Source organism: Dendrobates tinctorius, unplaced genomic scaffold (genome assembly GCF_039654945.1).
Source record: "Dendrobates tinctorius isolate UK_male_01 unplaced genomic scaffold, ASM3965494v1 ptg000058l, whole genome shotgun sequence".
In the NCBI taxonomy this organism is placed as follows: Eukaryota; Metazoa; Chordata; class Amphibia; order Anura; family Dendrobatidae; genus Dendrobates; species Dendrobates tinctorius.
This window is the reverse complement of record NW_027361726.1, coordinates 20,587,501-20,608,733: the sequence shown is the minus strand read 5'-3', so window position 1 is coordinate 20,608,733 and position 21,233 is coordinate 20,587,501. Positions and strand designations below refer to the sequence as shown.

General features: G+C 46.8%; 2 protein-coding genes across 5 annotated transcripts in view; one reads left to right on the top strand and one right to left on the bottom strand.

Annotated features, from left to right (window-relative positions):
• Window positions 1–21,233, bottom strand: part of ASB2 (ankyrin repeat and SOCS box containing 2) — a 92,091-nt gene that overhangs the window by 48,128 nt on the left and 22,730 nt on the right. Inside the window, exons 2-4 of one of the 3 annotated variants that reach the window (XM_073578092.1) lie at window positions 20,261–20,321; window positions 19,977–20,148; window positions 5,769–5,905 (exon numbers count right to left, since the gene is read on the bottom strand). The gene's annotated coding sequence lies outside the window, so the exon portion shown is untranslated. Of the gene's footprint in view, window positions 1–5,768; window positions 5,906–19,976; window positions 20,230–20,260; window positions 20,322–21,233 lie in introns of those variants that run through there. The other 2 variants (XM_073578093.1, XM_073578094.1) reach the window with 2 other exon arrangements.
• The window catches only part of CCDC197 (coiled-coil domain containing 197), a 91,647-nt gene that overhangs the window by 47,993 nt on the left and 22,421 nt on the right, over window positions 1–21,233 (top strand). Inside the window, exon 1 of one of the 2 annotated variants that reach the window (XM_073578096.1) lies at window positions 20,391–20,799. The exons of the other annotated variant lie outside the window; for it this stretch is intronic. Within the exon in view, the coding sequence (XP_073434197.1) occupies window positions 20,693–20,799 (107 nt within the window). The 5' untranslated portion in view covers window positions 20,391–20,692. Of the gene's footprint in view, window positions 1–20,390; window positions 20,800–21,233 lie in introns of those variants that run through there. 2 annotated transcript variants of the gene reach the window in all.

Genomic DNA, 21,233 nt, shown 5'->3' with positions numbered 1-21,233 from the left:
TCCCAGATGTCTGAAGGACGAGCACTGGAGACAGGGATCCCCATCCAGAAAAGCCAGTGGTTGGTGTAGGAAGAAGAAGAGATGGCAGTTCTGGGCCCCGGCGTCTCTCAGGAGTACAAGGAGGAGGCTGCCCGCCGGGCCCAGCGGAGACAGGAAGCAATGGAGCTTGAAAAAGGGAGTAACGCAATGTGGAGTGTAACCCCTACAATCCGGGAGCCTGTACGGATCACCCGGACAGAGTTTAAGCCATTTGATGAGGCTTCTGGAGATGTGGAGGGGTTCTTCAAAGACTTTGAGCAGCAGTGTGCTGTGATGGAGGTGCCCCACTCTAGCTGGATGCGTTTGTTAGTGGGGCTCTTGAACGGAAGCTTGGCGGAGGCTTACCGAACCACTGATGCACTGCGGAATCGGGATTATAACATTGTAAAGCGGACTATCCTGGATTACCATGCTATCACCCCAGACTCATATAGGGCCAAGTTCCGAGACCTCCCATGCACCACGGGGGGATCGTTTAGGATGTATGCACATAAGATGTCCGAGGCATGTCGGAGATGGCTGGAAGCAGAAAACGCCTTTACTGTGGAAGATGTTATACAGGCGTTCCTTATAGAACAATTTCTTGCCAAGTGCCCTGCAGAGGTACGGGAATGGGTCCGGGAGCGCACGCCGTGTACCGTGGATAGAGCTGCAGCCCTGGCCGATGAAGCCCTTACTATCCGGCCGCAATGGAGGAGGCTTCTGGACAATGAACCACGGCCTGCTCCCGCGCCCCGTCCCCCTCCAATTATATCTGCCCTTCCACCTAGTCGCAAGCCGATGACAATCACGCCTCACAATCCTAGGCCCCAACAGTTCCGACCAAGACCTCACAGAGAGGAGGTGTTATGGGTGTGGGCAACCTGCACATTTGCAGTCTGGCTGTCCCTCCAGGATTCGGAGGGATCCCCACGCAGCCCCACCTCGTCCAGTGCATCTTCTACATTCCACCACACCTGAGGAAGAGCAACCACCACCCCCACCAGAGTGGACCACCGACCACGGCACCATAGATACCCCTCCTGGAGTGTACGGACTCCGGCCTCTGTCCTTTAGCTACTCAGAGCAACGGCAACGCCACCTGCAGGATGTCTTTATTGATGGATACAAAGTGTCAGGATTTAGAGACACGGGGGCATTCTTGACTATCGCTGACCCCCGTGTGGTTCGACCCGAGGCAATTTACCAGGGTCCGGGAATTCCCATTGTCCTGGCGGGCGGTGCCCGCAAATATATACAGCGAGCTTCTGTGTGTTTGGATTATGGTTGTGGAGAAAAACTGTGTTGGATTGGAGTTATGGGAGGACTTCCTGCAGATATCCTCCTTGGGAACGACATTGGGGAGTTACAGTGCCAATTTGTGGGAGCAGTCACCCGACTACAGGCCCTTCAAGCACTACGTCATTCGGACCCCACCGGGGAGCAACCACCACGAACCGCATCAGAGTCGGTAAGCAATACTTTCGCTGCTACTACATTGGGAGAGTCTTGGGACAGAGAGGAGTTTAGGAGAGAAATAGAGGGTGACACTACCTTACCAGCCCTTAGGCGAAAGGCAGAAACTGGGCACATGGGAGATAATGGGGATGGCTTCACTCGAGAAAACGGACTGTATTATCGTGTAACAAAGGGCAGTGACCAGGGCAACCCTGACGCAATGACCAGGCAACTCATTGTCCCTCAGAAGTACAGGGCACAGCTACTTCAACTGACCCATGATGTCCCCTTGGCTGGGCATCAAGGGAGAAAAAGGACTGAAAAGAGACTCACCCAAAGTTTTTACTGGCCGGGCGTCTCGCAGTCGGTAGCCCATTATTGCCGCACCTGTGATGTGTGCCAGCGAATGCGGCATCCAGGACCTCGACATAAGGTACCCCTGCAATCCCTGCCCATAATTGAGGAACCATTTCAACGTGTAGCCGTCGACATCATAGGTCCTCTGGCCCACCCCAGCAGGTCGGGGAAAAAATATATCCTGACCGTGGTGGACTATGCCACTAGGTATCCTGAAGCTGTGGCCCTGTCCAGTATTACAGCAGTAAAGGTAGCCGAGGCCCTTGTTACCATCTTTACCCAGGTAGGGTTTCCTAGTGAAATATTGTCGGATCAAGGCACTCAGTTCATGTCAGATCTGGTCCAGTCCCTATGGCATACCTGTGGTGTTCGAGCCATTCGCACCACCCCATACCACCCGCAGACCAACGGACTATGTGAACGCTTTAATGGAACCCTAAAAAATATGCTGAGGGCTTTTGTTGATGTTGAAAAAGACTGGGAAAAGTACCTGCCACATCTCCTCTTCGCCTATCGGGAGGTTCCCCAAGAGTCCACAGGGTTCTCTCCCTTCGAACTACTGTTTAGCTGGAAGGTCCGTGGGCCTCTCACTCTTCTGAAAGAACATTTAGAGGGAGAAATCTCAGATACCGGAATGCCCATCGTTCCCTATGTTCTAGAGCTAAGAAACCGTCTCGCCCAGCTAGCTACCTTCGCTAAAGAACATCAGCGAATGGCCCAGTCCAGACAAAAAACCTGGTATGACCGTAATGCCAGGAACCGGGAATTTATGGAAGGACATGATTACTGCTTCCCCTGCCAACAAGCTTCAAGCAGTGTGGGAAGGCCCTTATCAGGTTGTCAAGAAAATTAATGACACTATGTTATTGCCCTGGACTCTAGTGGTCGACGACAGAAAACCATCCACATTAACATGCTGAAAGACTACCACGACCGATCTCTGCCTGTTCTAGCTGTCTGCCACCCCCCTAGTGATACTGCCGACAACGAGTATCTCCCAGATCTCCTCCAGGTTGCCCAAGCGGGAGGATCACTGGAACAAGTGCCCCTGGGCTCCCATTTATCGGGTATACAAAAGGACGATATTGTCGCCGTACTAAGGCCGAGCGCTGCTGCTTTCTCCTTTCTACTCTCACCAGTCACCATGTGGAAACCCCCGGACAACGCCCCATCCAGCAGGCTGCCTACCGGGTTCCAGAGGCTGTTCAAGGCATGATAAAGAACGAACTGGAGGAGATGAAACAACTGGGAGTTATTCAGCCATCTCACAGTTCTTGGGCCTCTCCTGTCGTCCTGGTCCCCAAGAAGGATGGTACAACACGATTCTGCGTTGATTACAGACGACTAAATGATGCCACCAAGAGTGATGCTTATCCCATGCCCAGGATTGATGACCTATTGGATCGTCTGGCCAGTGCCCAATTTGTGACCACGTTAGACTTGAGCAAGGGGTACTGGCAGATACCCCTAACGGAGGACGCTCGGGAGCGCTCAGCCTTCATTACTCCATTTGGGCTTTATGAGTTCCTGGGAATGCCCTTTGGGATGAAAACTGCCCCCGCTACTTTCCAGAGACTGGTGGATCGACTGTTACAACAATGTCAGGACTTTGCCTGTGCTTACTTAGACGACATCGCCATTTTTAGCACAACCTGGGAGGAACATCTTAAACACTTGGGCATAGTGCTGGACTGTATCCTTACTGCAGTACTGACCATTCGTCCTGATAAGTGCCAAATAGGGATGGCTGAGGTGCAGTACCTCGGGCATAGAGTAGGGGGTGGGACACTAAGGCCTGAGCCTGCCAAGGTGGAAGCCATTAGCAACTGGTGTAGACCCCAGACTAAAAAGCAGCTACTTGCGTTTTTAGGAAATGCTGGTTACTATCGCAAATTTGTTTCTAATTTCAGCACCTTGGCCAAGCCCCTAACCGACCTGACCCGCAAGAACATGCCTAGGAATGTGACGTGGACGACGGCATGTGAGGATGCCTTTTCAGCATTAAAGACTGCCCTCGTCACTGCTCCTGTCTTGGCTGCCCCGGATTATAAACGCAGGTTCCTCGTGCAGACAGATGCATCCACCTTTGGGATTGGGGCAGTACTTAGCCAAGTGAACGCTGCCGGAGAAGAACATCCTGTTGCTTTTGCAAGTCGGAAACTACTGGATCGGGAAGTTGCCTATGCCACTATTGAAAAGGAGTGCCTTGCCATCGTATGGGCGCTAAAAAAATTGCAGCCCTACTTGTATGGCAGAGACTTTACAATTGTTACAGACCACAACCCCCTCACATGGCTGAATCGCGTATCAGGGGACAATGGAAGATTGCTGCGGTGGAGCTTGTCCTTACAACCCTACAGCTTCTCCATCCAATACAAGCGAGGAAGCCAACACCAGAACGGCGATGGACTGTCTCGACAAGAAGAACCATAGGCTCCCCAGGCCGACCTACCCCTGCCACTGTACAAGGAATTATAAATAACTGAGCAATGTGGACTAAAGTGAGCAGGCCAGAGGTCTGTGTAGACCTCATGGCGTGCTCACTTATTATGGGGGGGGGGGGGGGAGAGGTTGTGATGGTGTGATATGTTATGTGGATGTCATTTTTTGTATATTCCTATTTTTAACAATTCCAGTTATTTTCATAGTGTTTTTCTTATAACATTGTAAGTCTACAGCCTCACTGTATCTGTCTCTTGATGACCCCCTGTAGTGCATTAATCGATAAGGCCCTTTGTTCTCTTCTGGGAGGCAACTTGTTTGACTACCCCTGGACAAGGAAGGGGGTGGGGGGGAAGAACGGCAGATGGACAAGTCAGTTCCGGTAGAGACAAGATGGTGAAAAGGCTGCATTTCAGAGAGAAGGACCCATTTTTATCCTCTGGTGCTAGAGTGTTTTGGAATCTCGTTTCCCTGGACATTTTATCCTGATACTGGACTGCATTCTTATTCTGGACTATCTTATCCTTTGTGTGGTGGACTGAATATGGACCTTTTCGTATTTTTGCCTGAATAAAGGTCTTGGAATTGTTCACTCTTCGCTTGCTCTGTTGATTGTGTGATACCAGAGAAGGACCCCGTGACAGTTACTGTATATTCTTGTATATAGAGGCAGTATTATAGTAGTTATATTCTTGCACATAGGGGCAGTATTATAGTAGTTATATTCTAGTACATAGGGGCAGTATTATAGTAGTTATATTCTTGTACATAGGAACAGTATTATAGTAGTTATAGTCTTGTACCTAGGAGCAATATTATAATAGTTAGATTATTGTACATAGGGGGCAGTATTTTAGTAGTTTTTTCCACTGTTTTACAACACTGATGATATCATCCAGGAATGTTGCAGGTTAATTAAAACTTGTGTCTGTTACTGTTTGAATTATTCCTGGCTGTTGAAAGTCATTCTCTACTAGTGACAATATCTATTGTTTGAAGAACCTGATTCCTCTGTGGACAGATGATCTACAGCAGCTGCTCTCCGAGACACAATGGGCTAATGCCGGAAACACCGTGCATTGTCTAAGCAATGTAACCAAATATAATAGAGGAATGGTGGGGTATGTAGTGGATGGAAATGGCAGAACGTCCAGTGTCCTTGTAGAGAAGTGGAGGAGGAAAGTTGTGTATAATAACAGCAACTCAAGAGATAGATAGATAGACAGATAGATCTTACCTTAGAAAAAGATAAATGTTATAACATCTTGCACAGTAACCATTATTAACTGTTAATTTGGTCCTTTAGGAATATTTTTTACTCATCAATAAAGGTTGATTTGGTCAGGATCAGGATTTGCTGCAGGCTCCTTCTAGAACACATAATTGTAAGGACTTTCCTCCTTAATGCTATCATCTAGAATTGGAGGTCAAGGTCACGGCTGAGCAATGCATTTCTATAAAGGCAGGAACAGTAAAAAAAAAAAATAACTCACTTTCTGCACAATGCACCTGCAGGATGGCTTTAAAATGTTTGAACCCAAGCCCACGGATGCCATGTCAGAGACCCTCTGAGACTCGGTTTCTTGTCTTATACAGGTTAGATACTGCTGTGCTTGAGACATAAAGACCTCTGCCAAATAAGAAGACACAAGTGTTAGAAATGGCACAGTGACATGGCATGTGGAAGATCTCTTAAAAATTTAGCATTGATTCACAAGAAATTCAAGTTCTACCTGTGGAGATGGCAGGGCCATATTACTTTGTGTCTGGATCATACCATCACCTGTCTATTAGCAAACATTTGTGTAAGTGCTATGAATCTAAGCAGTGCAGACAGGAACACAAACCAGTAGTGGCAAATGGGGCACGGATGGGGGTGCATTATACTAATATGGGGTGCATTTTACTACTACGGGGTGCAGGATACTACCATGGGAGTGCATAAAACTACTATGGGGGTGCATTATACTATTATGGGGATGCATTATACTACTATGGGGTGCAATATACTATTATGGGGATGCATTATACTGTACTACTATGGGGTGCTTTATAAATACTATGGGAGTGCATTAAACTGCTATGGGGCTGCATAACACTATGGGGGTGCATTATACTACCTGGGCAGTGCATTAATCTACTATGGGGGTGCATTATACTACTACTAGTATTGCAATTATCACCTGAGCAATACTAAGGAAATCCTGAAAACATGAACTGTTGGTGGGCCTTGAGGACTGGAGTTGGGGAACCCTGCATTATACTACTATGGGAGTGCATTATACTACTTTGGGAGTGCATTATACTACTATGGAGTGCATTATACTCCTATGGGGTGCATTATACTCCTATGGGGATGCATTACACTCCTATGAGGTGCATTTTACTACTACGGGGTGCATTATATCACTATGGGGGTACATTATACTGATATGGTGGGTGCACTATACTACTATGTGGGTGCATTATACTACTATGGGGGGTGCATTACACTGCTATGTATACTGCTATGGGGGTGCATTATACTACTATGGGCTGCATTATACTACCATGGGAGTGCACTAAACTACTATGGGGGTGCATTATACTATTATGGGGATGCATTGTACCACTATGGGGTGCATTATACTGCCATGGGAGTGCATTAAACTACTATGGGGCTGCATAACACTATGGGGGGTGCATTATACTACTATGTGGGTGCATTATACTACCATGGGATTGCATTAAACTACTATGGGGGTGCATCATACTACTATGGAGTGCATTATACTACTATTGGGAGCATTATACTACTATGGGGTGCATTATACTCCTATGATGGTGAATTATACTCATATGGGGTGCATTATACTCCTATGGGGATGCATTACACTCCTATGGAGTGCATTATACTACTATGAGGGTGCATTACACTGCTATGTTTACTGCTATGGGGGTGCAGTACACTATACACAGAGCTCCTGTATATAATGTAACTGGTGATCCTTGCATTACCTGTACACTATGTACAGAGCTCCTGTATTTAGCTCTGTCAGTGTACAGGTATCATTGTATTACCTGTAGTTAGTTACTATGCATGGGCAGCGCCGGGCTCTTCAGCTAGTTACCCATATATTAATTGAAAGACCTGATGTGTCAACATCTACAGATCAGTCAAAATGCTGAATGTGTAAAGCATACAATGAAGCAATGCAGTAGATATAATTAGACCATGTAAATACCTGTGGTCATCTCCTCCTGCTGGACTGGTGCCAGATCCCAACACGTTTTTTGGCACGTAGCCTTCTTCAGGGGATGTGACATCAGACCAGCAGGAGGCACTCTAACTATTGCCCCTAACCAATAAAGAAGTGCCAGGCATCAAAATGTATAGAGGTCATATGTGGCCATGCAACTGGTCAGCGTCGCATAAGATCAACCCCCCCACCCTGTCATCCGAGATGGTTGGTCCAGGTGACACGAGTGTGACCACGACCATGTGTCTAGCAAATGATCGAGGTCCGGTCACTATGTGGTGGTAATATGTGGTCTGGTTATGAAGTCGTGGTATTTGTTCCTTGTATGTGGTATTATTTGGTCACTATGTGGTGGCAATACTGTATATGGCCTCGTTATGGGGTGGCGGTATTTGTACCTTGTATGTGGTATTTATTTGGTCACTATGTGGCGGTAATATGTGGTCTGATCATGGTGTGGCGGTATTTGTTCCTTGTATGTTGGTATTATCCGGTCACTATGTTGTGGTAATATGTGGTCTGGTCGCGGTGTGATGACATTTGTCTCTTGTATGTGGTATTACTGTTAATTTAAAAAAATGAATGTGACACATTCCCTCAAAGAAACATAAATAAAAATATACCTAAAAAGAGTACAAGAGATTTTATCAAATGTTAAATAGTTTAGAGTAGGAATCGGCCAAAAAGTCTACCGTGTTGTGATGGCAGCTTGAAAAATCTTTTGGCCAAAACAAAAGCTGCAGGCTATGTATGTGATCTGGTGTTAGATAGGAACTGCTAATGTGTGATTGGTGAGGACGTGGTGTAGAAGTGGAGTATTTCCAAGATTAGGTGGTAGGACTGTGGAATAATATAATAATAATTTTATTTCTATAATGCCAACATATTCCGCAGCACTTTACATTTTAGAGGGGACTTGTACAGACAATAGACATTAAGCATAACAATAAACACATAGATCAACAGATACTAAAAGGAATGAGGAAGACCCCCTTCAAAGACCTCCTCTTGTTGTTCATGTGATTTGGGAATGCTGAGGCACGGATCTTGACTGTTATATTGACCAATTCTTGTTTCTTTAAGGTTGTCTTCTGGACAAAGCAGTAATCCAGTGCATTAAACTGAAGAGCAGTATACCTAATTGGGGTGACCTTGAGTCAGTGGGAGCAACTAAGAATAAAGTGATCAAGTGCATTAACCCAAAGGGCAATATGCTTATTCCCGATGCCTGTGAGATGGTGGAAGCCGCTAAGGGTAGGTTGGAAGGTTGGAGGCAGAGCTGTGGTGGAGCCTAGGCAAAGTCTCAAGGGGGCCCGAAAATGTTGTCAGTATGGGGCCCTGAAATTTCTGGTGGCAGTCCTGCACGGACCTCAATATAAAATCTTTAACAGCCCTCCTTCTATGATATGCCATTAATAATCCTCTAGGACAGGAGCCTTTGGACCCACATAGTTACACCGGGACTCAGATGTTACTGCTGCTATTGCACCCCTATCCTGGGATGAGTAAATGAAGGACATGACTGTGCATTTTGGGGGTATTGCTTTGATCTTTAGTCATTATATACACATTGTATACCCCTGGCAGTAGGTCTGGTGATTAAGATACCAGGATTGCAAGCTGGTCAGTGTTCACAAGCTGCAGGCTCCACTCCTCAGATCTGACATTTCAGCTGCCTCCATGTCAGCAGCAGCATCTAAGTTTAGCTTAAAGGAATGTGAGATTTCACAAGGCCAAATATAAGTCTGTTATAAAAGATGAAATTAACAAGCCTCCAGCCTGCAAAATAAAATTCCTTCCTTAATATTGTATCCACCTTCAACATCACTGATAACCAATACAAGATCCAGGAGGATGTAACAACAACAACAATCAGAAAGCACAAATATTTACATCTGAACCTTATGTTACTTAAGGCCCCATCACACACAGCGAAATCGCCAGCGAGATCGCTGATTTTGTGACGCCATAGCGATCTCGCCAGCGATATCGCTGTGTGTGACATGTACCAGCGATCGCCCCCCCTGCCGGGTATCGCTGATCGCGCTCGAAAGTCCTGGGCCGTTTTTTGATCACAGGTCTCCCGCTGGCCAGCGCGCATCGCTGTGTGACAGCGAGAGACCAACGATCAGCGACGCTGGGAGCCGGTTTCCAATGTAAACAGCGGGTATCTAAGAGCCGCGCGGCTCTTAGATACCCGCTGTTTATTTTGGAAACCAGCTTGCTCACTGGTCCTGATCGCTGGTGGGTCTGTCTGTGACAGCTCACCAGCGATCAGCTAACTACCGGATATACTCGTGTATAAGATGAGATTTTTAGCCCATTTTTTGGGGCTGAAAGTCCCCATCCCGTCTTATACACGAGTCATATACCTGGGGTCGGCGGGGGAGGGGGAGCGGGGGTGTTACAGATCATTCTGACACCCCCCCCCCCCCCCCGGCGTGGTCTCTGCAGCCCCCCGGCTTCTTCAGGTCTCCCATCCTGCCTTCAGAGGTCATGTCGTACCGCTCATTACACTCATGAATATTCATGAGTGTAATGAGCGGTACCACGTGACCGCTGAAGGCAGGAAGGGAGACCTGGAGAAGCGAGGCTGCAGAGACCGTGTCAGAGGGGGTGAGTATAACGATATTCACCTTTCCCGGGTCCATCGCTGCTCACGCTGTCTGCTGCTTCCTGTGTCATAGAATCGTAGAGTTGGAAGGGACCTCCTGGGCCATCTGGTCCAACCCCCTGCTCAAAGCAGGATTCGCTAAATCATCCCAGTGAGATGTCTGTTCAGCCTCTGTTTGAAGACTTCCATTGAAGGAGAACTCACCACTTCTCGTGGCAGCCTGTTCCACTCATTGATCACTCTAACTGTCAAAAAGTTTTTCTAATATCTAATCTGTGTCTCCTCCCATTCAGTTTCATCCCATTGCTTCTAGTCTTTCCTTGTGCAAATGAGAATAAAGATGATCCTTCTACAATGTGACAGCCCTTTAGATATTTGTAGACAGCTATTAAGTCTCCTCTCAGTCTTCTCTTTTGCAAAGTACACATTCCCAAATCCTGCAACCTTTCCTCATAAGACAGGGTTTGCAGACCAGTCACCATTCTGGTCGCTCTTTTCTGAACTTGCTCCAGTTTGTCGATGTCTTTTTTTAAAATGTGGTGCCCAAAACTGGACACAATATTCCAGATGAGGTCTGACCAAAGAGGAGTAGAGGGAAATAATGACTTCACGTGATCTAGACTGTATGCTTCTGTTAATACATCCTAGAATTGCATTTGCCTTTTTTGCTGCTGCATCACACTGTTGACTCATATTCAGTCTGTGATCTATTAGTATACCCAAGTCTTTTTCACATGTGCTGTTGCTTAGCCCTATTCCTCCCATTCTGTATATGCTTTTGTCTGTCAGTGACGTTTAGCTAGCAGGGGGAGCGGTGAGGTGGCTAGTGCGTGCCGCGCCCTCTGCTGGCTGAACAGTCACTGACAGAGGACGCGCAGACAGTGGTGAGCAGCGATGGACCGGGGGACAGGTGAATATCTCAGGTGAGGAGAGGTGAGTATGGCATTTTTTATTTGCAGCAGCAGCATAAAGGGGAATAATATATGGAGCATCTTATGGGGGCATATTCTATGGAGCAGCATATGGGGGCATATTCTATGGGACAGCATATGGGGGCATAGTCTATGGGACAGCATATGGGGGCATAGTCTATGGAGCAGCATATGGGGGCATAGTCTATGGAGCAGCATATGGGGGCATATTCTATGGGGCAGCATATGGGGGCATAGTCTATGGGGCAGCATATGGGGCATATTATGGGGGCATATTCTATGGGGCAGCATATGGGGGCATATTCTATGGAGCAGCATATGGGGGCAGCATATGGAGGCATATTCTATGAGGCAGCATATGGGGGCATAGTCTATGGAGTAGCATATGGGGGCATATTCTATGGGGCAGCATATGGGGGCATATTCTATGGGGCATATTATGGGGGCATATTCTATGGAGCATATTATGGGGGCATATTCTATGGAGCAGCATATGGGGGCATAGTCTATGGAGCAGCATATGGGGGCATAGTCTATGGAGCAGCATATGGGGGCATATTCTATGGGGCAGCATATGGGGGCATATTCTATGGGGCAGCATATGGGGGCATAGTCTATGTGTGACGTCCGTCTGCAAGTCTGGGCTGCAGTAAGACAGCACACCGAGCAACCCCGATACCCTTTACCCCTATACAGGGATCTGGATTTACAGCAGAGCCCAGGAGGCGCTGTCTGAATATGAGCAGCGGGCCAGAGCAGAACGGTCGCCAGAGAGGGGTTAAAAACGGACCAAAAGCGAAGTCAGGTATCCGAGTCTTAACCTGGCGGGCAGCAAAAGTACAAAAGCGGCAGGCAATAGCGGAGTCAAATTCAGGCCGAAGTCAGAATCATAAACCAGGAGGACGGCAGAGGTACAGAATCGTTAGGCAGTAGCAGAGTTAGAAATCCAGGCAAAGGTCAGAATCAACTATAGTAAATCACAAAGTAGAACGCAGGGGAACCAAGAATATATCCGGCGGCTTGCAAGCCCAGTCCCAAAGTATTTGAGGGATCAGGTCATCTCTCACAGGCTCCCGGCCTGCTGATGTCATCAGGACCGACCCCAGGACCAGACCCGATGATGATGCACCAGCCCCTTTATGACTGACAGAGGAGCGGAGTCTGCGTCCACTAGACGTCTGCGCAGAAGCCCTTTCACTGTTGCCGCCATCACTCGGGCGTGAACTACGACGCCTTCCAGTGACCGAGGCAGGAACAGCAGGCCCTGAGTTCGACAGTGATGTGTCAGTCTGGCGCCTCCTGGTGGCCGAGGCCTGGACAGCATGCCCCGAGCCCGAGGGCGGCGTGACAGTCCATCGCCTCCTGGTGGCTGAGGGCGGAACAGCAGGCCTCGCGTCTGACGGTGACAATATGGGGCAGCATATGGGGGGCATATTCTATGGAGCAGCATATGGGGGGCATATTCTATGGAGCAGCATATGGGGGGCATATTCTATGGAGCAGCATATGGGGGGCATATTCTATGGAGCAGCATATGGGGGGCATATTCTATGGAGCAGCATATGGGGGCATAGTCTATGGGGCAGCAAATGGGGGCCTATTCTATGGAGCAGCATATGGGGGCCTATTCTATGGAGCAGCATATGGGGGCCTAATCTATGGAGCAGCATATGGGGGCATAATGTCAGGGTCCTGTCAGCGCTGGCGTGCAGCCTCCGCTGAGCAGAGACTCACCCGCACTGTAGGAGGGCCCGGGGTCAGGTACGGCTGGAAAGTACAAACAGGACCTGGGGACGCTGAAGTTTAGCAGGCAGTGAAGGACCTACGGTCATGTGACTGCAAGGGGCGGGGCTTAGCGTCCTGCTTCCAGAGATGGCAGGACACTAAACAGAAATACTCAGTCAGGCAAGACGGAGGTCATACACAGAGATAGCATTAAAGTACCAGGGATGAGACAGAACGGATAGTCGGGGCCAAGCAGGGGTCAAAACCAAACAGACATAGAAGGTACCAAGCAGAATCCAACAAGCAATATCCAGAGAACAGACCGAGTCGTACACAGAGTATCAAGCAACCAGAACACAGCACAAACACACTCAGGGGACACGACACTATGCCAAGGGCGAAAATATAACTGACAGGGATTGGAGCTTCCCAGGGGATTAAGAAGCTCTCCCAGAACCAGGGCCAGAGCAGGACGGTCGCCAGAGAGGGGTTAAAAACGGACCAAAAGTGAAGTCAGGTATCCGAGTCTTAACCAGGCGGGCAGCAAAAGTACAAAAGCGGCAGGCAATAGCGGAGTCAAATTCAGGCCAAAGTCAGAATCATAAACCAGGAGGACAGCAGAGGTACAGAATCGTTAGGCAAAAGCAGAGTCAAATTCAGGCCGAAGTCAGAATCATAAACCAGGAGGACGGCAGAGGTACAGAATCGTTAGGCAGAATCAGAAATCCAGGCAAAGGTCAGAATCAACTATAGTAAATCACAAAGTAGAATGCAGGGGAACCAAGAATATATCCGGAGGCTTGCAAGCCCAGTCCCAAAGTATTTGAGGGATCAGGTCATCTCTCACAGGCTCCCGGCCTGCTGATGTCATCAGGACCGCCCCCAGGACCAGACCCGATGATGATGCACCAGCCCCTTCATGACTGACAGAGGTGCGGAGTCTGCGTCCACTAGACGTCTGCGCAGAAGCACTTTCACTGTTGCCGCCATCACTCGGGCGTGAACCACGACGCCTCCCAGTGACCGAGGCAGGAACAGCAGGCCCTGAGTTCGACAGTGATGTGTCAGTCCGGCACCTCCTGGTGGCCGAGGCCTGGACAGCATGCCCCGAGCCCGAGGGCGGCGTGACAGTCCATCGCCTCCTGGTGGCTGAGGGCGGAACAGCAGGCCTCGCGTCTGACGGTGACAATATGGGGCAGCATATGGGGGCATATTCTATGGAGCAGCATATGGGGGGCATATTCTATGGAGCAGCATATGGGGGCATAGTCTATGGGGCAGCATATGGGGGCATATTCTATGGAGCAGCATATGGGGGCATATTCTATGGAGCAGCATATGGGGGCCTAATCTATGGAGCAGCATATGGGGGCCTAATCTATGGAGCAGCATATGGGGGCATAATGTCAGGGTCCTGTCAGCGCTGGCGTGCAGCCTCCGCTGAGCAGAGACTCACCCGCACTGTAGGGGGGCCCGGGGTCAGGTACGGCTGGAAAGTACAAACAGGACCTGGGGACGCTGAAGTTTAGCAGGCAGTGAAGGACCTACGGTCATGTGACTGCAAGGGGCGGGGCTTAGCGTCCTGCTTCCAGAGATGGCAGGACACTAAACAGAAATACTCAGTCAGGCAAGACGGACGTCATACACAGAGATAGCAGTAAAGTACCAGGATGAGACAGAACGGATAGTCGGGGCCAAGCAGGGGTCAAAACCAAACAGACATAGAAAAAACCAAGCAGAATCCAACAAGCAATATCCAGAGAACAGACCGAGTCGTACACAGAGTATCAAGCAACCAAAACACAGCACAAACACACTCAGGGGTCACCACACTATGCCAAGGGCGAAAGTATAACTGACAAGGATTGGAGCTTCCCAGGGGTTTAAGAAGCTCTCCCAGAACCAAAAAGAGGCCACAATCATTAACCCCAGGTGTGCAGGTCAAAACCTGCACTGAGCTCCAGACATTAACCCCTGCACTGATCAAAAACCTGCACTGGGATCATGACACATAATCTATGGAGCATCTTATTGGGGCATAATCTATGGAGCATTTTAAGGGGGAATAATCTATGGAGCATCTTATAGGGGTATAACCTTTATGGAGTATTATATAGGGCATATTATTCTATGGAGCATCTTATGGGGGCATTATTAACCTTTCTGCAGCATTATATGAGGTGTATTTTGTATGGAACATCTTATGGGGCCCATCACGAACTGTATGGAGCATTATATGGGGCTCCTGATTCAATATGGATATTCAAAAACATTTAACCTACTGATGTCTCAATTAATTTTACTTTTATTGCTATCTATTTTTATTTTTTAATTTTACCAGTAGCTGCTGCATTTTCCACCCTAGGCTTATACGCGGGTCAATAAGTTTTCCCAGTTTTTTGTGGCAAAATTAGGGGGGTCAGCTTATACATGGGTCGGCTTATACACGAGTATATACGGTATGTCCCAGCGATCCCATCCACGTCGGATAGTTGGTGGGATAGCTGGGACATTGATACGTGTAACGGGGCCTTTAAGCCTGTAGTGACCGAGTCACTTTGTATGTTAAAGACCGAGACTCATTTTTACAATCTGACCAGTGTCACTTTATGAGGTAATAACTCTGGAGCTTCAACGGATCCCAGCGATTACAAGATTGTTTTTTTCGTGACATGCCGTACTTCATGTTAGGGGTAAATTTTGGTCATTATGATTTGCGTTTTTCAAAAATATCAAAAAAATGTTCAAAAAAATTGATCAATTTGCAATTTTCAAACTTTGATTTTTGTATGCCCCTAAATCAGATAGTTATACCAAAATAGTTAATAAATAACATTTCCCACATGTCTACTTTACATCAGCATAATTTTTTAAACGTTTTTTTTCTGTCAGGTAGTTAGAAGGGTTAAAAGATTATCAGCAATTTTCCAACAAAATATACAAAACCTATTTTTTTTTAGGGATTACAGTACATTTGAAGTGGCTTTGAGGGGTCTATATGACAGAAAATATGCCTCAAGGTGCTCAAAACCACATTCAAGAAGTTTATTAACCATTTACATGCATCAAAGGAATTAAAACAATGTTGAAGGAAAAAAAATGAACACTTTACTTTAGCTCCAAATATTTCATTTCCACAAGAGTAACAGGAGAAAATGGACCATACAATGTGTTGTCCAATTTCTCCTGAGTACGCCGATACCCCATATGTGGTGGAAAACTACTGTTTGGGAGCTCAGTAGAGCTCAGAAGGGAAGGAGCGCTATTTGACGTTTGGAGTGGAAAATTGTCTGGATAGTTGGCGCCATGTTGTGTTTGGAGAGCCCCCAAAGTGTCTAAACAGTGGAAACCCCCCCCCACAAGTAACCCTATTATGGAAACTACACCCCTCAAGGAATTTATCTAGAGGTGTGATGAGCATCTTGAACCAACAGGTGCTTCACAGAATTTTAAAACATTGGACCGTGAAAATTAAAAATATCATTTTTTCCCAAAAATGTTGTTTTAGCCTCAAATTTTTCATTTTCACAAAGGTAACTGGAGAAAATGGGCCACACAACATATTTTTCTGACTATAAGATGCACCAGACCATAAGACGCACCTATGTTTTACAGGAGGAAATTAGGGCAAAAAAACTGAAGCAAAAAATGTGGTCAATTGTGTACTTAATATCCCATATCCTATCCTGGTATGCGGGGTCCCATCCTTAATCTGGTATGATTGGCCTCATCCGTCCTGGTATGATTATCCCCATTCTTATCCTAGTATGAATGGCCCCATCCCAGTCCTGGTATGTATGGTCCCTTCCTTATACTGGTATGACTGGCTCCATCTTGGTCCTGGTATGCATGGTCCCATCATCCTGGTATGACTGGCTCCATCCTGGTCCTGGTATGCATGGTCCCATCCTTATCCTGGTATGACTGGCTCCATCCCAGTCCTGGTATGCATGGTCCCATCCTTATCCTGGTATGACTGGCTCCATCCAGTTCCTGATATGCATGGTCCCATCCTTATCCTGGTATGAATGGCCGCATCCCAGTCGAGGTATGCATGGTCCCATCCTTATCCTCGTATGACTGGCTCCATCCTGGTCCTGGTATGCATGGTCCCATCCTTATCCTGGTATGAATGGCTCCATCCTGGTCCTGGTATGCATGGTCCCATCCTTATCCTGGTATGACTGGCTCCATCCTGGTATGCATGGCCCCATCCTTATCCTGGTATAATTGGCCCCATCCCGGTATGCATGGCCCCATCCTTATCCTGGTATAATTGGCCCCATCCCGTTCCTGGTATGCATGGCCCCATCAGATAAGATTAAAAAAAACAAACCATTACACTTATCTTCCTCCGCTCCCTTGCAGCGTTCTGCTCCGATGCCAGCAGCTGCTTTATGCTTGTAAGCAGCACATGGCAGGGACGTCATGCGCTGCTCACAAGCAGAACACGGCTGCTGGAATACTCGTATACTGAGCCTCTAAGAGCAGAATCCCCTTCAATTGACCCCAATTTGAAAATTACACCCATCTGGAAATTCATCTACAGGTGTAATGATCGTTTTGCTATCAATGGATGTTGCTAAATGAAAATGTAAATATGCCATTGTAGTGCCCAGTACATTGTGCCTAGGTCATGAATCTGGAGCCAGGCACTCTGTAAATTAAGCGGGCTCTCCTCCTCTCCTGAGGCAGCAGGGTTACTCAGGACTCCATCTGGCCTCTGTTCAGTGGTCTCCATTTTTCAGAGGTGCACACCTGAAAAAACAGACACCACCGGATCATTGGCCAGACGCCATCCACAGTGTCCACATCTGTTTCATTTTAGGGTTCAGTCTCAATTCTGCAAATTTCAGAAAATTAATACAGGAGGTAACTCAGGATCAGTAATGTATGTACACAGTGACTACACCAGCAGAATAGTGAGTGCAGCTCTGGAGTATAATACAGGATGTAACTCAGGATCAGTAATGTATGTACACAGTGACTGCACCAGCAGAATAGTGAGTGCAGCTCTGGAGTATAACACAGGATGTAACTCAGGATCAGTACAGGATCAGTAATATAATGTATGTACACAGTGACTCCACCAGCAGAATAGTGAGTGCAGCTCTGGAGTATAATACAGGAGGTATCTCAGGATTAGTAATGTAATGTATGTACACAGCGACTGCAACAGCAGAATAGTGAGTGCACCTCTGGAGTACAATACAGGATGTAACTCAGGATCAGTAATGTAATGTATGTACACAGTGACTGCACCAGCAGAATAGTGAGTGCACCTCTGGAGTATAATACAGGATGTAACTCAGGATCAGTACAGGATCAGTAATGTATGTACACAGTGATTCCACCAGCAGAATAGTGAGTGCAGCTCTGGAGTATAATACAGGAGGTATCTCAGGATTAGTAATGTAATGTATGTACACAGCGACTGCAACAGCAGAATAGTGAGTGCAGCTCTGGAGTACAATACAGGATGTAACTCAGGATCAGTAATGTAATGTATGTACACAGTGACTGCACCAGCAGAATAGTGAGTGCAGCTCTGGAGTATAATACAGGATGTAACTCAGGATCAGTAATGTAATGTATGTACACAGTGACTGCACCAGCAGAATAGTGAGTGCACCTCTGGAGTATAATACAGGAGGTAACTCAGGATCAGTAATGTAATGTATGTACACAGTGACTGTACCAGCAGAATAGTGAGTGCAGCTCTGGAGTAAAATACAGGTTGTAACTCAGGATCAGTAATGTATGTACACAGTGACTCCACCAGCAGAATAGTGAGTGCAGCTCTGGAGTATAATGCAGGAGGTATCTCAGGATTAGTAATGTAATGTATGTACACAGTGACTACACCAGCAGAATAGTGAGTGCAGCTCTGGAGTATAATACAGGATGTAACTGAGGATCAGTAATGTAATGTATGTACACAGTGACTGCACCAGCAGAATAGTGAGTGCACCTCTGGAGTATAATACAGGATGTAACTCAGGATCAGTACAGGATCAGTAATGTAATGTATGTACACAGCGGCTGCACCAGCAGAAAAGTGAGTGCAGCTCTGGAGTATAATACAGGATGTAACTCAGGATCAGTACAGGATCAGTAATGTATGTACACAGTGACTCCACCAGCAGAATAGTGAGTGCAGCTCTGGAGTATAATACAGGAGGTATCTCAGGATTAGTAATGTAATGTATGTACACAGCGACTGCAACAGCAGAATAGTGAGTGCAGCTCTGGAGTACAATACAGGATGTAACTCAGGATCAGTAATGTAATGTAAGTACACAGTGACTGCACCAGCAGAATAGTGAGTGCAGCTCTGGAGTATAATACAGGATGTAACTCAGGATCAGTAATGTAATGTATGTACACAGTGACTCCACCAGCAGAATAGTGAGTGCAGCTCTGGAGTATAATACAGGATGTAAGTCAGGATCAGTACAGGATCAGTAATATAATGTATGTACACAGTGACTCCATCAGCAGAATAGTGAGTGCAGCTCTGGAGTATAATACAGGAGGTATCTCAGGATTAGTAATGTAATGTATGTAAACAGCAACTGCACCAGCAGAATAGTGAGTGCAGCTCTGGAGTATAATACAGGATGTAACTCAGGATCAGTAATGTAATGTATGTACACAGTGACTCCACCAGCAGAATAGTGAGTGCAGCTCTGGAGTATAATACAGGAGGTATCTCAGGATTAGTAATGTAATGTATGTACACAGTGACTGCACCAGCAGAATAGTGAGTGCAGCTCTGGAGTATAATACAGGATGTAACTCAGGATCAGTAATGTAATGTATGTACACAGCGACTGCACCAGCAGAATAGTGAGTGCAGCTCTGGAGTATAATACAGGATGTAACTCAGGATCAGTAATGTAATGTATGTACACAGTGACTCCACCAGCAGAATAGTGAGTGCAGATCTGGAGTATGATACATGATATAACTTAGGGTCAGCGCAGGATAATTTCTGTAGATTTTACTATGAGTAACTTATAAAATGGTATACAGGTAAACAAAGGCTTTAAGAACAAAGCTGGCTGACAAAAGAAGCTGCCATGATTATATTTCAATAGTTTTCTATGTAATTGGCTGAAGTAAAGGCGAATGAACACAGTGCCTGTTTAATAAGTCATCTGTGACTTGAGCATGTGGAGACTCAGTTACCTGACAAAGCCACCAGGTCACATCACAGAAGAGGAAAGGCCGCAGGATGACAAGCAAATACCCAACTGGAGAAGCCCTTAGGAAGAGGCTCTTGTTTCCATGTACTGGGACAGCACAGGTCTTTGGCTTGACTGTCACTGTAAGTACCTTGTAGGGTTAACTCATGGTGGGCCTGAAAAATAGAACAAAATTAGACTCCCATGGTTAGAGGCAGCACATGGACGTCTACAAGCCCACCGTAACTATAAAGGGCAGAAATCTGCTGGGTCATAACATACATTTACCAGTAATATCACTAAAAGTTCCTGTTACATTGCTTGTCCTGACCACTGCAGTCACCTATCCCTGAAACAAAATCTAAATTAGAGAGAGCAGAAGTTTGGGAGAAATGGTGCAATGTGTTATCATAAATAAGCGCATTCCCCCGACTGCGCCACTTTTCCAGTGCAGACATCAGAGGCCATGATCTGTGTGTGCACTGTACATGCTCCTGGTTACTAGAGAAGTTGTGATCACCCCTCCCTGGTGAGCACACAGCCCCTGTAACCACCGCTCCATGGCCAGGGATGTGGGCGGAGCACGGCAGAAGCTGGGTGATTGATAGGCGGTTGCTATGGAGACAGAACGCTGACCCAGATCCTGGATTCCGCTGCAGGATACAATGTAACTTGTGATCTTCCTGCAATTTGTTACCTTGTTTTCACCCAAAACTCACAATGACGGACTGCGAGCAGCTGCTGCCCCCCAGGGACCCCCGAAAGTATGAGCTGAACCTGGCGATTAGGAAGAGGAACGTGTTTGTCACTCAGCTGGAGGAGGGGAGGTGAGATTAACCCCGAATAAGCTGGGATGTTGTTTGACTGCACTTTGTGGGAGGAATTAGTGGTATGACCAGAAACCCTAAAGTCATCTACTGCTATACATCTGGTGTAATTAATGGTATATGCTGGTATAATCTGGGTATCATATGTATGTACAGCTGGTATAACCTGAGCATCTCCTGTTTATAATTATATATGTACAGCTGATATAACCTGAGCATCTCCTGTGTATAATTATATATGTACGGCTGGTATAACCTGGGCATCTCCTGTATATAATTATATATGTACAGCTGGTATAACCTGGGCGTCTCCTGTGTATAATTATATATGTACGGCTGGTATAACCTGGACATCCTCTGTATATAATTATATATGTACAGCTGATATAACCTGAGCATCTCCTGTATATAATTATATATGTACAGCCGGTATA